This window comes from Canis lupus, chromosome 14 (genome assembly GCF_003254725.2).
Source record: "Canis lupus dingo isolate Sandy chromosome 14, ASM325472v2, whole genome shotgun sequence".
Lineage (NCBI taxonomy): Eukaryota > Metazoa > Chordata > Mammalia > Carnivora > Canidae > Canis > Canis lupus.
This window is the reverse complement of record NC_064256.1, coordinates 59,791,978-59,807,525: the sequence shown is the minus strand read 5'-3', so window position 1 is coordinate 59,807,525 and position 15,548 is coordinate 59,791,978. Positions and strand designations below refer to the sequence as shown.

The 15,548-nt window shown below is 42.3% G+C and overlaps 1 protein-coding gene across 1 annotated transcript in view; it reads right to left on the bottom strand.

Moving 5' to 3' along the window:
- PTPRZ1 (protein tyrosine phosphatase receptor type Z1) overlaps nucleotides 1-15,548 on the bottom strand; it is a 157,663-nt gene that overhangs the window by 52,825 nt on the left and 89,290 nt on the right. The window contains exons 7-10 of the mRNA XM_035698435.2: nucleotides 12,753-12,910; nucleotides 12,448-12,598; nucleotides 3,016-3,200; nucleotides 1,253-1,379 (exon numbers count right to left, since the gene is read on the bottom strand). Of these exons, the coding sequence (XP_035554328.2) occupies nucleotides 1,253-1,379; nucleotides 3,016-3,200; nucleotides 12,448-12,598; nucleotides 12,753-12,910 (621 nt within the window). The remainder of the gene's footprint in view (nucleotides 1-1,252; nucleotides 1,380-3,015; nucleotides 3,201-12,447; nucleotides 12,599-12,752; nucleotides 12,911-15,548) is intronic.

The window sequence follows — 15,548 nt, the reverse complement described above, 5'->3', positions numbered from 1 at the left end:
TGCAGATCGTAAGAAATATTAATTAGTGATACTGTCATCATGATAGTAGTAATTAATATTTATCAGCCATCAACATTTTAACCTGGGAAATAGCTTGGCAAGTTTCGTAGCCCGTGGTTTAGAAGCACATATAATCTATCATCTAATGCTCTGACATATATACATCAACTTAAAAATTTAACTAGTGAGACCAACTATGTTGAGGTAATCAATGAGCAAGCTCACAAGGGATTAAAGTCCTTGCTAATTCATATAGACCACAAAGGTTAATCAATATATCGGTTTTCCTTCAATGTCGAACTGGAATATGCTATAATTGATATAGTTTATTTACTATCCATCTCCATTAAAAATTTACAAAATATCAGTGAGTAGACTTAAGGTATGGTAGTGATGACCGAAGAATATCTACATTTGTGTATGCATGTTTGTATATATTTATGAATATGCGTATGCATGTCTATGTGTATATAAACATGTACATATACACATGTATACGTACATACATAATTCTATCCTATTACCTTAAAACTGCTTATGCTAACAAAGGGAAGATTTTAATTGTATTCATTTGTAAATGGTCAAATTATGATGTTGTGCACTTCATTCGATTATTGCATAAGGTTTTAGATCAAAAGACTTTTCCATAATTCTTAGAGAAGATCCATGCAAATAAAGCACAATTAGAAACATCTTCGTTTTGCTTTGTGAAAGAATACTGGCAAATCAGCTAAGAAGAAAACACTCTACCCCCTTCACACAGAATTATAGAAAGTGGATAAAAATACCTAAGATAAGCTGCTGGATACTTTGTACAGATATTCCAAAGTACCTCACATGAGCCTACGATCACATGTATACTTACTACAAAATGCTTTGGGTGCTGAAAAAGGAAATAAGCACAAATGAAATCAACTCTTCGTTATGAAAATATAAGTCTTGATATTTACATAGCTATTTTCATTTGATGACCATTACACATAACAACTGATTTTGCTGCTCTTAGTTTACAAATAGGAAACTTCAACGTTTAGAATGAATTTACTTATTGTCCTGCACCACATCTGCTGAATGAAAATGGTTTCCAAGCTTCATAAAATTAACTGATGATCCAGACCAAAAAAAAAAAAAAAAATCATTTCGCCCTTTGGCCAAAACAATATAAAGTCAGAGATAAAGCACCAACTGTATCCAGTAACTAAACAAGCCTCATATATGTAGATAACATAAAGGATGTCAGGAGAGCACTTACCGGGGTCATCGGAAGGCATGTCAACAATGAGCTGGTCACTGTACTTTCCATATAAGCCATTAGTGCATATGGCTACTATCTGAAGCACATAACTCATATTGGGTATTAAATTATTGAGAATAGCACCCTAAAAGAGAGATGTCAGTAATTATACAAGTGTATTATAAGAGTCCTAACATAATAGACATCTACCTTTGGAAAACATTTCTTATTTGTCGGTGGAATATTTATCTTATTAATCTAAGAAAAAATTTATGGGCTGTTGTTAAGTTGAACTTGTGATATTTGTGAATTAGGCTTTTTTGGTTTAGAAATTAGTTTTAGAAAGTTTCATTTTGGGATGCCTGGGTGGCTTGGTCAGGTAAGAGGTTGCCTTCAGCTCAGGTCATGATCCCACGGTCTTAGGATCGAGCCCCACATCAGGCTCCCTGCTTGATGGGCAGCCTGCTTCTCCCCCTCCACCACTTATGCTCTCTCACATTCTCTTTCTCTCTAAAATAAATACATAAAAACCTTAAAAAAAAGAGAAAGTTTCATTTTTACTAGAACTCATCAAATTCATAAATGAGTACCCCAAACTACAAATTAAATATTTTAGACAAACATGCAGCATTGGCAAAGAGCAAGATGTGAAAAATACAATGAACACCCAACTTATCTTTTTATCATAACAATATAGATGCCAGACAAGCTAGAATTATTATCTTCTCAACATCATTATGAAAAGAAAGAATGGAATATTCTCATAAACCTCACAGTGGACGTACTTCATAATGTCTCTGTTCTAGACACCCGGGTTAAAATGTTGTTATGTATTTTATCAGTTTAGTCCACATGATACTCAGCACCGTGATAACAAGGACAGTTTTTGTCCAGGTGCAGATACCCAGACCTTGAGGGATGCTGGCCGTCTGAAGGCACAGTCAGTAGTGACTCCGGCCTGCCGTGGGGCTTTCCTGGAGCCATACCCAGACAGGGTCTTCTCAACTGGACCCCAATCTATGGCCAATCCTTCCCTACCAAGGCAAAATTTAGTACTGAGATGCTCAAGTCACAGAAGGAATCTGTTACTTTTTTTAAAAAAGTATTAATTTTAATTCCACCTAGTTAGTAGACAGTGCTGTATTGGCTTCAGGTGGACAACATAGTGCTTCAACTGTCCCATACCGTACTTTATTTTCTTTAATTTGCGTGCATGACTATGGAGGAAGAGGGAGCGGACCTTTGCCTCAAAATTATCTGCCTCCTATTCCAAAGGTTCGGGCTCAGGTGATTTCACATCTGCTACTTGGAAATTCGATGCAAAGAGTCCCCTACTGTATTTTTTTGTGCCAGCAGAGGATGGTGGGGACAACGATATATGACCGTATCAGAGCACTGAGATTCTACGTTCAATTATTTCCACAACTGTGAGAAAGTCAAGGTCATAGTCAAGGTATTTAGCTCTTTCTTGAGTCCCTTTATTTGTAAAGAGAGGCTACGCGAGATGAGTTTTAGTTCCCAAGTCTTCTGCAAGTGTCTGCTCTATAATGCTGTTGGTGGCCAAGCTGTGATCTTCCTGTCACTGAAAACAAGTAAGAACCTAGTGTGATTCACTGTGAGGTCTGACCTTGTTTGCTTGGTATAGCTTCTGCTCCCCTCCTCCCCACCGGAGCGTCTCACACAGAGTTTAGGGCAACAATATATCATCATCCGTTAAGTTCTCACCTTGAAAATTAAACGCTAGTGCTATCACTACATGAAACAACTGATCTTATAGTTACCAAGTCTTGATAGCCGTCGGTCAAAAATTCACGCTTGGTTTGGTCTTCTCCCTCTAGCTGCTGATACAGAACGGCAAATTTCTCAATCATGGTATCATAAACCACTCGTGGTCTCTCCCACGTCACAAGCAGACTAGTATAATTTTCCGGGTCAGCTTGGACATTTTCTGGTTCTGAACTACAAACTTCAGAGAGAGAGAGAGAGAGAGAGAGAGAAGGTACAATTAACGATACAAATGTCGGCCTCCAAGATTTTAACAAGTAAAACACATTCTACGAAAACGTGTTGCGTTTAATTTCAACAGAAGGTAAAGCGTTACACTTCTCCACTGCGGAGCTTTTGCTTATGGCATCTCATGTACCTGGAACACTTTTCCTTCCCTCCTACCTCCACCTGCGTCTACCTTCCCGTTCAGGAAAGGCCTAGGTCAGAGGCTCCCTCCTGTTAGGTGGGCTCTGATCTCTGAAGCGATCTGGGTCGTTTTCAACTGTCTGTCCTAACACACAACTATTGCATTAGTTGCATGTTCTCTTACATTATTCTCTCCTCAAGAGGGCTTAAGTCCTATACTAGCTTATACACACAAGCATCACAGCTTTCTATTTCTATATTGCTTAGAATACTGTCTTGAATATATTTGGCATACAAATTCATTTTTAAAAATAAAGGATGTCTTCAAGCTCGTGATGTTTTTATTTCTCGTTTCATGCCCAACAGATATGTTTAGCTCAGCATGAGGAGAATTTAAAATGACAACATATGGTCTGTTATCAGACGTTGTTGTTTCAAAATCCTCGAAATAGTGTAAAGTTCCCTATCAGAGAAAACTATAGGAGAACAACTAAAGCTACCGTTTCTGTATTTTTCAAACTTGCTGACAAAAATCCCACGTTGGCAATTGATTTTAGGAAATTAGAAGGGATCCCTGGGTGGCGCAGCGGTTTGGCGCCTGCCTTTGGCCCAGGGCGCGATCCTGGAGACCCGGGATTGAATCCCACATCGGGCTCCCGGTGCATGGAGCCTGCTTCTCCCTCTGCCTATGTCTCTGCCTCTCTCTCTCTCTCTCTCTCCCTGTGTGACTATCATAAATAAATAAAAATTTTAAAAAAAGGAAATTAGAAGATTTGTTTGTCTGATCTGAAAAAAGAGTTTGAAAATAGTTCAGGGACTTCCTAACAATGAATTCAAGCCCGTGCTGGGAATCCTGTCAAAAAATTTTGTCCCATTAAAAAGAGGATTTTGATACTTCCTGAAGTATATTCATAAGGTGATGATTTGGACTAATTACAAGGATGAAAATCATGAAATTTTATGATATTGTGCTATTGGAGCAGAGCAATAAATATAATCCGTTCACAAGCCAGGTCAGTTTGCAAAAGAGGAGAAAGGTCTGTAACACTAAAGACTGACATAGTCACAGAATCCAAGCTTTGCTCCTGGGAGACACCTGATGTTATGAAGCCACGAGATGAGACTATGAGGTCGACCTGAGTCAGCCGACAGCCGACAACCGACCGCTACAAAGACTCAGTGAAAATATACTCAGGATAGCATCAGGGTGGGACCAAAAAGGCTGTGGTCTCTTCTAGCTTGCAGTTTTGCTCATGAACACAAGAGAGCAGTCAAAACTAACACCTGACCGCATAAATCGAAATCTGAATGGTCTCTGCATGTGTGATAACAGGAATTTGAGCCCATGTATGCTCTGCTGGCAATGGTATGTACATGATCCAGAAAAATATAAATATATATGCTTAATAATACACGCATGACTTTACATGAGTGAGAGACAGGAGGATTCACTGTACAAACTGTCATGTGTTGTTGTTGTTGTTGTTTACTAAGGATTTAGGGTGAGGTGTTCCTTTGGGAATAAGAGGACAGTTCTCCAAAAATGTGAATTCATCAAAAAGCATGAATTCAGACTAAGACAAGGCATTCTTCTCCAGGTCTAGACGACATCATTACTCATCTAGGGACACTTCTTCAGTGGCCACGAGATGGCAGCAGACCGTCGATTATCCCCAAAGTGAGCCAGCCACGCTGGGAACTGTCCAGGGAGGAGCAGGATTGCCTGGGTCTTGCTGCTAGGGAAGCCCAGGTTCCTTCTGAGAAGGTCAAAGCAATTCTGGACAGTAGCATGGGTAGACTTTGTCCCACAAAAAATCAATCCCCCTTTTTAGAAAGCGGGAATGATTTAAAGTGAACTATTCTCTCCCCCCACCAAATGAAACTATCTTAAAATTCATTAGAGTTGTATGCATGCACACAAAGCAAAAATCTCTTGAGAAAATAGAAAATTATTGGCTGCAAATATGCCCAAAGGACTGCTACTTAATTAACACACAATTACTTTGGCTGGATGTATGTGTTTATTCCGCCTTAATAGTTGAAATCAGCAGATGTTTTGAATTTTAAGAATCAGCATTAATATAAAGTAGGAGTTTAAAAACAAACTTGCATTTCCTTGTCATCGGGTTATTATTCCCCTTGCTTTCTGTGTTTTACAAATCTGTAAAAGCTTATAGGTAATTTAATAGTGTAGGTTTACATTTTAATTAGGGATTATTTTTTTAAGATTTGTTTATCAGAGAGAGAGAGACTGTGTGAGTACATAGAGGGAGAGGGAGAAGCAGATTCCCCACTGAGCAGGGAGCCCGACCTGGGGCTCAATCCAAGGACCCCGAGACCATGACCTGAGCCAGGGCCCCCGAGACCATGAGCTGAGCCAGGGCCCCCGAGATCATGACCTGAACCAGACCCCCCGAGATCATGACCTGAGCCAGGGCCCCGAGACCATGACCTGAGCCAGGGCCCCGAGACCATGACCTGAGCCAGGGCCCCGAGATCATGACACGAACTGAAGGCAGATGCTTAACCCACTGAGTCACCCAGGTGCCCCAGGAAATTTTTTAATGTTCCTTTTGTTTAGTGATAATCAACAGCTTAGTAATATGTTATAAACCTTTAGCTAGACTTTATCATTTAGATGCTGAAATAGGTGATTTTATGGGAATAATACACTTTAGAATGTGCTCCAGAGGAAAACCCGTACTGCTGTATATTGCTTATGGTCTTGCCAAAGGGCTGCCCTTCTACAGGGTAGGGATGGATCTTTAAAAGAACAATCTAGTTCATTCCATATACACTACGTTTGGTGTACACACAAAAAGCTGGGTAATGGTCATGGGGTAAGTTATTAATTTGCACTAAATTTTCCAGGTTTTCCTTATTGGAATTGGCTTATGTTATGTTCGCAGGATATATACTCTGTAAAGCACCGTACTTGGATTAAAAACCAAGAAGAGTTTTCCAGATTCACATGTACTCAGACACCCAACACAAGCTACTAACTGATACAATAAATAGTAGCAAAACTAATTTCCTTCATCATGGGGAGTGCCGAGGGGCAGGGAGGCAGGGGTGGGGGGGTGGGGGGGTACAGAGAGGCCCAGGGGTAGGGAGGCCAGAGGATAGGGAGGCCGGGGGTTGGGAGAGGCTGAGGGGCGGGGAGGCCGAGGGTAGGGAGGCCGGGGGGCGGGGAGGCGGGGGGTAGGGAGTTCTGAGGGGTGGGGAGGCCCAGGGGCAGGGAGGCTGAGGGGCAGGGAGGCCTGCTTTCTTCAGGACTGAAGCCCACGCCCAATGCCTTCCACAGCCACTCGTGACCCGGTCACAGGTAGTGTCTTTGAGCAGCACAGGCCAGGAAGCGGAAGCTGGCTCCCGTGGGCCCCCTGCCGGGCCCGGCCACGACAGAGCTGGGGTCCGAGGCGGGTCACGCGGGGGACACCTCGTGCCCTGGCAACGGGCGAAGGCCGCTCACTCAGGAAGAACGGGGGCGGGGCCTCCTCTGCGAGCCACTGCAAGTGTCACTCCTTGGAGGCCTCGTCACCGTCTGAGGCCACATGAGCAGGGGGTGCGGTCCTCGCCCTCGGGGAGCTCAGTACCAGGGCAGGGGCAGGGCGGGGCGGGCGCTCCTGGGAAGGCGGAGAAAGTGTCACTGCTGTCCAGGACGTGCCCAGAATGTCCCCAGGATGTCCTCAGGACGTGCCCAGGACATGCCCGGGACATGCCCGGGATGTGCCCAGGACTTGCTCAGGATGTGTTCAGGACGTGCCCAGGATGTGCCCAGGATGTGCCCAGGATGTCCCCAGGACATGCCCAGGATGTGCCCAGGACGTGCCCAGGATGTGCCCAGGACGTCCCCAGGACGTGCCCAGGATGTCCCCAGGATGTCCTCAGGACGTGTCCAGGACATTCCCAAGACGTGCCCAGGACCTGCCCAGGATGTGCCCAGGATGTCCCCAGGATGTCCCCAGGTTCAGCCCGGCTGTGTGCCCCTGGAGCAGAGGCCGGTGCGGGTAACACAGCTCGCAGCCCCGCTGAGGCCCAGCCGCCCTGCAGACACGGGGGTCCTGGGGAAGCCTCAGCCAGGAGCCCGAAGACTCGAAGGCAGGAGGGAGTAGCAGGTCGTGACAAAGTGAACGTGAACGCCAGCACGAGTGTTAAAAGCCATAGCCCAAAATGACCTGCCCCAACGTGACCCTGTCCGCGGCGGGACCCTGTGCGCGGTGGCGTCCTGGCCTCAGGTGAGAGGCCAGAAGGCGTCTTTCAGCTTCCAGCCCAGTCATCAGCCTTTCCGGGGACACATGGGCCTGACTTCAACAAGATACAGGACCTTCTAGGGAGAAAATGACCCTCAGGTCACTCTTCTGCATACAGCTGGAGGCCAGGGGTCACGGCCACACGACCTTAACGGATGCTATTTAAAGCCACTGACCTTCAGGAAGGCGAGTCTACTGCTGTTTAATTCATCATGACATTTTTCAGGGAAGTAGAGAAAATGTCTCGCGACTCAAAGGCGGTTTTAGGCTGCAGGGTCACCCTTTCATGCAAACCTGCCTTGAAAAGCATTTTCTATCATATTTTTTTAGACTGTTTGCATTGAATGTATTGCAATGCTAGCAAGTGAAATCTGAGGTGCGTTTATGATTTAGTTCAACAAGCCAAAGCCTTAAAACATGAAAAGCTTGAGGAACGCCCCACACCTGTCGTGATAGCTTGCCCCCCTGACACGCACCACACGGCTGTGTGCATGCACACACTCCATGCATAGCAGCGGCAAGTCTGGGACATATTATGTTCGAGGGACTGTACTGCGTTACAGACTTTAGCCCATTTAAACCTCACAACAAGGTGGTCTGATTTTATAGGTCCAGTAACTTGACAATCTTTTAAAGATTCTATCTATCTATCTATTTTAGAGACAGTGTGTGAGCCTTTGTGTGCATGCGCGGGGCAGGGTGGGGAGGAGGGTGGAGAATCCCAAGCAGATTCCTCGCTGAGCGCAGAGCTTGAGGCGGGCCTGACTTGGTGACCCAGAGATGACCAGAGTCGAAATCAAGAGTCAGGCGCTTAACTGACAGCCACCCAGGCACCCTGTGACTTGACAATTCTCATTTAACCAGTAAGTACTGGCAGCAGGGTCTGATACCAGAGGCCGACTGGATTTTAAAGCCCCAGCTCTTCCCCCGCTGTGCTCCGGGAGGTCCCTGCTTCTTAGCTGCGGGAGAGACCTGCTAAGAAGGCGGCAGGAGAGCTCGAAGTTGAACTTCACCTCCTTCACACGCATGCTGTGTTTGTACAGTTAGTCACACAGATGTCTCATTATCGAAGACAGTTTTTACGGACTCCTTCAAGGTTCTGTTAAATTCTGTGGTTCTTAGAAGAGGCGGGGTCCATCCCACGATGCCAAAAAGAAATGTCTCTAATAAAGGGCAGCTCTACACAGAGACGCAAAAACACAGGGCCGAAGTTCTAGTAAAATAGGAGTAAAATACGCATTCATTTACAAACATTCACTGAGTTCCTGCTATGAATGCAAAAATGAACACGTCTTAATCTGTACCTTGCGGGAGTTTACATAGATATACAGACCTCACGTGGTTTTTGCAATTATTTGCAGTGTGTTTTTTGCAAAATGTATTTTTTCCACAGTGCATTTACTAAAAACCATATTCTGACAATTTTCATGCCACCTCTTCTCTCTTGGTCAAAATGAGGATGCTAGATATTTGCAATATCAAAGTATACTAATGCAACCTGAGTGTCCAAAATTGAGCATCTGGATTAGTAAACTGTTATGACTATACAATGGAATGCTACACAAAATTAAGAATGCTGTATTGATATATTTGTATCATCGAGTAAAATAAAATCAACAAACATATATGTACTGTAGTCTCATTTTTGTGAGGCATAAGAATATATTTCCAATTTAAGAGAAAGTCCTGAAAGGATAGTCACCAAAATCCTCATGGTGGTGATCTCTGGGCCATGACATTACATAGGATTTTACTTTTTTTCCTGTGTTTATATGTGTTCTCTGCCTTTTTAAATAATGTTCATATAATTAAAAACTTATTTTCATTTTAAGTTTAATAAAGATTAAAACCAGGACATAAATGCAATCCTCAATTTTTATTCTCAAATTAAGTCCCAGAAAGTAGAAGGGGTATAGTGTGTCCATTAAGAAGAAAAGCATCACAGGAATATGCCCAGGAATATGCAAATAATAAATGCAAATACTCATGATGGAAAAACCAAGAATTCAATCTTTCTAGTTTTTGAAAAAAGCCAATGCCTTTTTTTTTTTTTTTGGTAGGCTCCATGCCCAAGGGGGGCCTTGAACACAAGAAATTAATTTCTTGAACAAGAAATGAAGTCTCATGTCCTAATGAGTGAGCCAGCTAGACACCCTGCCAATGCTATTTTTTTTTTAAAGTGTCATGTCATTAAGGCCATCAGTTTTTGTTGTAAAACTTGGGAGGCTTTAGAATCAGATCTGTGTTCAGGTATAAAGATATAGCTCTGTGCAGGGCAAGCCACTTGGCATCAGCTTCCCAAACTGTAAAACAAGAAAAATAAGGCCAACTCCACGATGGTGTTGGGAAGCTGCAATCAGATTCACACGGTTCCGTGCCCAGTTAAACCACTGGTGGACACAATACATGGTGATTATTGCTGCTTTTGTTATTACTTGGTTTCATCACTTATCTGTGAAAAGAACAATGTCCTACACAAAGTTTTTACATAAAACAGTGCAAGAGGCACCCATCAAGCATAACTTTTTTTTTTTTTTAATTATTTTGTTTATTTTAGAGAGAGTGAGTGCATGAAGGAGCATGAGCAGGAGTGGAGCATAAGGGGAGGGAGAGTGAGAGGGAGAGAATCTTAATCAGACTCCAGGTGAGGGCTGAGCCAGATACTAGGCTCCGTCTTACAAACCTGAGATCATGACCTGAGCAGAAACCAAGAGTTGGCCACTCAACGGACTGAGACACCCAGCTGCCCTGCTAAATTTTTATTATATGAAAACGGATTCTTTCAGCGAATATTTGCTGAAGGAGAGCCTTGTATTAGCCCAGCAATGGAGGTAAAGACTTAATTACTTCCAACACGGAGCCCATGTCCAGTGGGGGAGGCGAGTAAGTAAACAGACAATTCTTATACTGTGGCAACTGCTACACACTTTGGATGCATGGAAATGACACTACTCCATGTGAGCAACACTGATTTTGTCCTCCATGGGCACGGCACCTTCACACGTGCACAGTCCTATGCCCGGGCCACAGCCAGGCTTGGTGAGGATGGAGACAGACTCAGAGATGGCTCCCCAGTGGATACAAAGTCTGCTTGAGTGTTGAAGAACAAGGAGGAGGCAGGCAAGTGAAAACAGCAGAGAAGACAGCCACGGCAAGGAAATAGCATGTAAAAATACAACCTGGGAGAATGTGATTTTCCATCTTCACGGGATATCAAAGAGTCCATTCAGTACAAGAGAAGGAAGCCAGTGGCGGAGAATAAATGCTAAGACGAGTAAGTGCTAAACAGGACCATGTAATGATGAATGGTTTGGGTTTTATTCTAAAAGCAATGGAAAGCCACTGAAGGGTTTTAATAAAATACAACTGACAAAAGTACATAGCAAATAAATATCATATTTATTTAATATGTTATTTGATCTATTGTATTTTTTCAAAGGAGATGGTTAAATGTAGTTTTTTTTTTTCCTAATCAATTCTCTATTATTTACCAGCAGAATGTTATAAGTATTTAGTACTGCTGGTAGAAATATAATGAAATTTCCTCACTTTGGGGCAATTCAATTAGAAATTTATTGTCATGTTACATGTAGGTAGCTATTCATCTCTGTTGTGCTCTATTTTACTGTTGCTGTTAAAGGATAAATACTTCTCATAAACATTACATTAAAATAATAAAAACATGCTGTTTTAATGCTAATCCTCAAAAGCAGATGATTATTAGATTAATATTACAGACGGCCAAAAATTCATCGTACAGCTGAGATCAAAGAAGGCCGTGTACTTGGAAATGTTTTAAGTCCCCAAAGCAAAGGCTATTTCACCCATTTGTTTCATCAGCTGGTACATTATCAATGTCAATGGAAAAGGAAAAGTCAGTAGGTGTATCTGATTGTGTTCTCTGGACATCTTCAAAGGCTTATGACTGTGTGTCAACTTCAAAAGACACAGAGGGCACTCTGGAGACATCTCCCTGGTGTTCTCTCCATTGCTGGCCCTGACAAACATCTTTTCCCCCAAAGAAGGAAACTGGGGGAAAGACTTCCTTTTTATTCATTAAGAATACAGTCCATTTGATTTTCATCCCCATGTTATACTCTTCCTTCAGAGCTGCCAACACAAAGACTAACACTTTACACCCCAAATCATGCACCAAGGCTCAGCTCAAATGTTGTTCTCTCACCGAGGCTCCTGACCACCTCAACCAGAAGTGACCTCCCCAAACTCTGTGGACCTAAGCCGCGTATGCATTCATTTCCTGAAGCTCTTAGCACAAACACTAATGTGCATTTGGAAGTTTGTGCATGTGGTTTTGCCATCTATTACTATGTGTTTAATAATCACTTTCCTTACTGAATCTCAGTATTTCCCATCTGCAAAATGGGATAATTCTGGTGGGGAAGAACAGCTTTATTTATTTTAAAGTTTTTATCGATTTATTTTGAGAAAGACAGAAAGAATGTGAAAGTATGCAAGCAGAAGGAGAGACAGAAGCAGAGGGAGGGAGAGAATCTCAAGCAGACTCCATGCTGAATGTGGAGACCAACATAGGGCTCAATCTCATGACCCTGAGGTCATGACCTGAGCTAAATTCAAGAGTGGGATGCCTAACCGACCGAGCCACCCAGAAGCACCAAGGACAGCTCTTTTTACATGTTATTTTATAAATGTGGTGAGATTCAGAGAAGTCAAATAGCTTACCTAAAGCTATAAAGCTAATAATCAAATATTTCTAAAATCTAAGTCTTGTATATTTCCCATTATTCCACAATTATCTGCTATAACATTGAATCTGTAAAAGTAGTAGAAGAATTATATTTCAATACATACCTGCTTCATGAATCTCTTCCTTTCCAGTATATGAGGAAAACACCTGTCTAGAGAATTTGTACTGTTGTTCTCGGAAATTATTTTGTAAATAGTCCATCAGCATGACATAACCAGACTGCTGCATTGTAAGAACTTCACAAAACACAGCCAACTGGAAAAAAAACATCATTTAACATATAGCTTAACATATCTGCTTCAAAGGCATCTGCAAATGCTTTAAAATAGATATTCAGTAGTAAATCTTAGAAAGTAATTATTTTTAAGTTGCTTCAAATTTCTGCATTTGTTTGAATTTCCAAGATTACCTGGCTTTCAGAGATGCTAACTGTATCTTTAAAAATAATCCAGTCCACAGTGTCTGTGCAGGGAGGAGATGTCAATGAGCCGTTGTAAGTGTAATACTTGTCAGTCGAGTTTGGCAGAAGGTTCAGCAATATGAAGGGATCTAAGGCAGCCTGTTTCCCTACAAAGTAACAACATGCATCTCGGTTGGAATCTCAACACCTGAACTTGAGTGGCTCAAGGCTTCTATGAAACAGAGGCATATGGTTTGTTATAAATGTAATAAGAAATGAAACTAAGAATATTTGAGATACATTTCAAAAATGGTGACAAAACCAACATATTTTGAATTTCTTTACAAATATTGCTACATAGGGTTAAATATTTCAACTTTCAGAGACTGATTTCTCAACTGGAGAGATTATTTCACATATAAAATATATTCAGAAATCATGTAATCATCTTAGTAGATACAGTAAAATCATTTGAGAAGACTTAATACCAGTTTGTGAAAAACATCAAAAGCAAAACCATATTCTGGTGAAGATTATTTTCAAAAGCCTGTAGGGGATCCCTGGGTGGCGCAGCGGTTTGGCGCCTGCCTTTGGCCCAGGGCGCGATCCTGGAGACCCGGGATCGAATCCCACGTCGGGCTCCCGGTGCATGGAGCCTGCTTCTCCCTCTGCCTATGTCTTTGCCTCTCTCTCTCTGTCTCTCTGTGACTATCATAAATAAATAAAAAAAAATTAAAAAAAAATTAAAAAAAAAACAAAAAACAAAAGCCTGTAGTAAACATTGTATTTAAGAATGACTTACTGGGTAAGTTTTCCTCCTAGAGATAAAGAATGAGAGAAAAAACTCCTGCTATCACCATTTCTAATTAACCCTGAACTGGAGGACTGGGCCAGTGCAATAAGGTAAGAAAAAGAAAAAAAAAATCATAAATATTGGATATTTTCCAAATACATGATTGTGCATGGAAAACACTGAAAAGGATTTATAGACTTAGAATTAAAAAATATATTTTGTAAAGTCACTGTACATAGGACCAATATACCAAAATTAATTTTATTTCTATGTACTGGTATCAAACAACAGAAAATGAAACTTAAAGCAACGTAACAAATATCAAATACAAGCAAACCTAACAAATGATGAGTATGACATCTACAATGACAATCACAGAACTTTCTTGAGATTAGATAAAAACCTTAAAATGATGGGAAATACCAAGTTCATGAGTCAGAAGATTTAGTATTGTGAAGGTGTTGATTGTCCCCAAACTGATTTATGGAGTCAACAAATCCCAGAAGCTTCTGTACATGTGTGTATGTATGTGTATTTACTGACACACTGATTTTAAAACTTAAATGGAAAACAAAAGTTAAGACAATCTTGAACAATAACAAAGTCACTGGAGAACTTTCACTACCAGGTAAGAAGATCTATTTTATTAAACTATAGAAATCATGACAGTGACATATTCATGCAAAGATAGACAAAGAGAATAATGAAAGAGAATAGAGAACCCAGACCCATACATATAGAGTCACTTGGTTTAAGACAGGAAAAATTACCATGTAGTGGGAACAGACAGCCTTTTGAGTAAACAGTGCTGTATCAATTGGCTGTCCTCATGGAAAAGCTGAATCATGATTCCCTACCTCACACCGTAAGCACCATGAGTTCTAAGTAGATTAGAGATCTAAATGTGAACAGAATCATAAGGTTTTTTAGAGGAAAATAGAAAATTATTTTTATGACTTTAAAGTAGGCTGAGATTTCTGAAATGGCACACAAGAAGCTTTCACCATAAAGGGAGAAATGATGACGTCTAGTACATGATAATTAAGATCTATTTATCAAAAGCAACTACTAAGGAAATAAATGGTAAGACAGGATGGAAAGCATAGTCTGGATACAATATACAGGATAATAAATATGGATTTTATTTCTACATACAACAATAATGATTTTATATCTTGTGCCCAGAATAAAGAATTCCTTTTTTTTTTAAAAAGGATTTTATTTATTTATTCATGAGAGACACAGAGAGAGAGGCAGAGACAACAGGAAGAAGGAGAAGCAGCTCCCTGCAGGGAGCCCAATGTGGGACTTGATATCAAGACATCGGGGTCATACCTTGAGCTGAAGGCATTGAGCTCAACCATTGAGCCCCTCAGGCTCAGAATAGAGAATTCCTATTAAAAAATTGGTAGAGCTTTCCATCTGGCCTTACACCTCTGAAACATTCCAACTGTATCTTTTTCCTAGGATCCTCCCATTTTTGCTTTTGGATCTTCCCAGCAGCACTTCTCAGTAGCACCGTCTTGGCTACTCAGCTTTCCGCCTACCAGCCCTCACTCAGACAGCAATGTGCCAGCCAGAGGACATGTGCCCCCTCCCCTCCCCATCCCATGTCCCCCTTCCATCTCCGTCCCTTGTCCTCCTCCCCTCTCCATCCTGTGGCCCCCTCCCCTCTCCATCCCATGTCCTCCTCCCCTCCCAGTGTCTCCCTCCCCTCCCCATCTCGCCCCCCCATCCCATGCCCCCTCCCCTCTCCATCCCGAGTGCCCCTCCCCTCCCTGCCCCATGTCCCCCTCCCCTCCCCATCCCTTGTCCTCCTCCCCTCAGAGCATGCCCCACTGGGTGCGGGGGACCCCCCGCCCCAAGCTGGGGGGTGGTGCACTTAGGGCCTCGCCTGGGAGCCCGATGCTACTGTGGTCATCACAGCATCTCACAAGTTGATGAGAGCATCATCCGCGTGGCTCTGTGGAAACCGAGCAGGTGGTGGGAGCTGGGGGCGCGTGGGGCACACG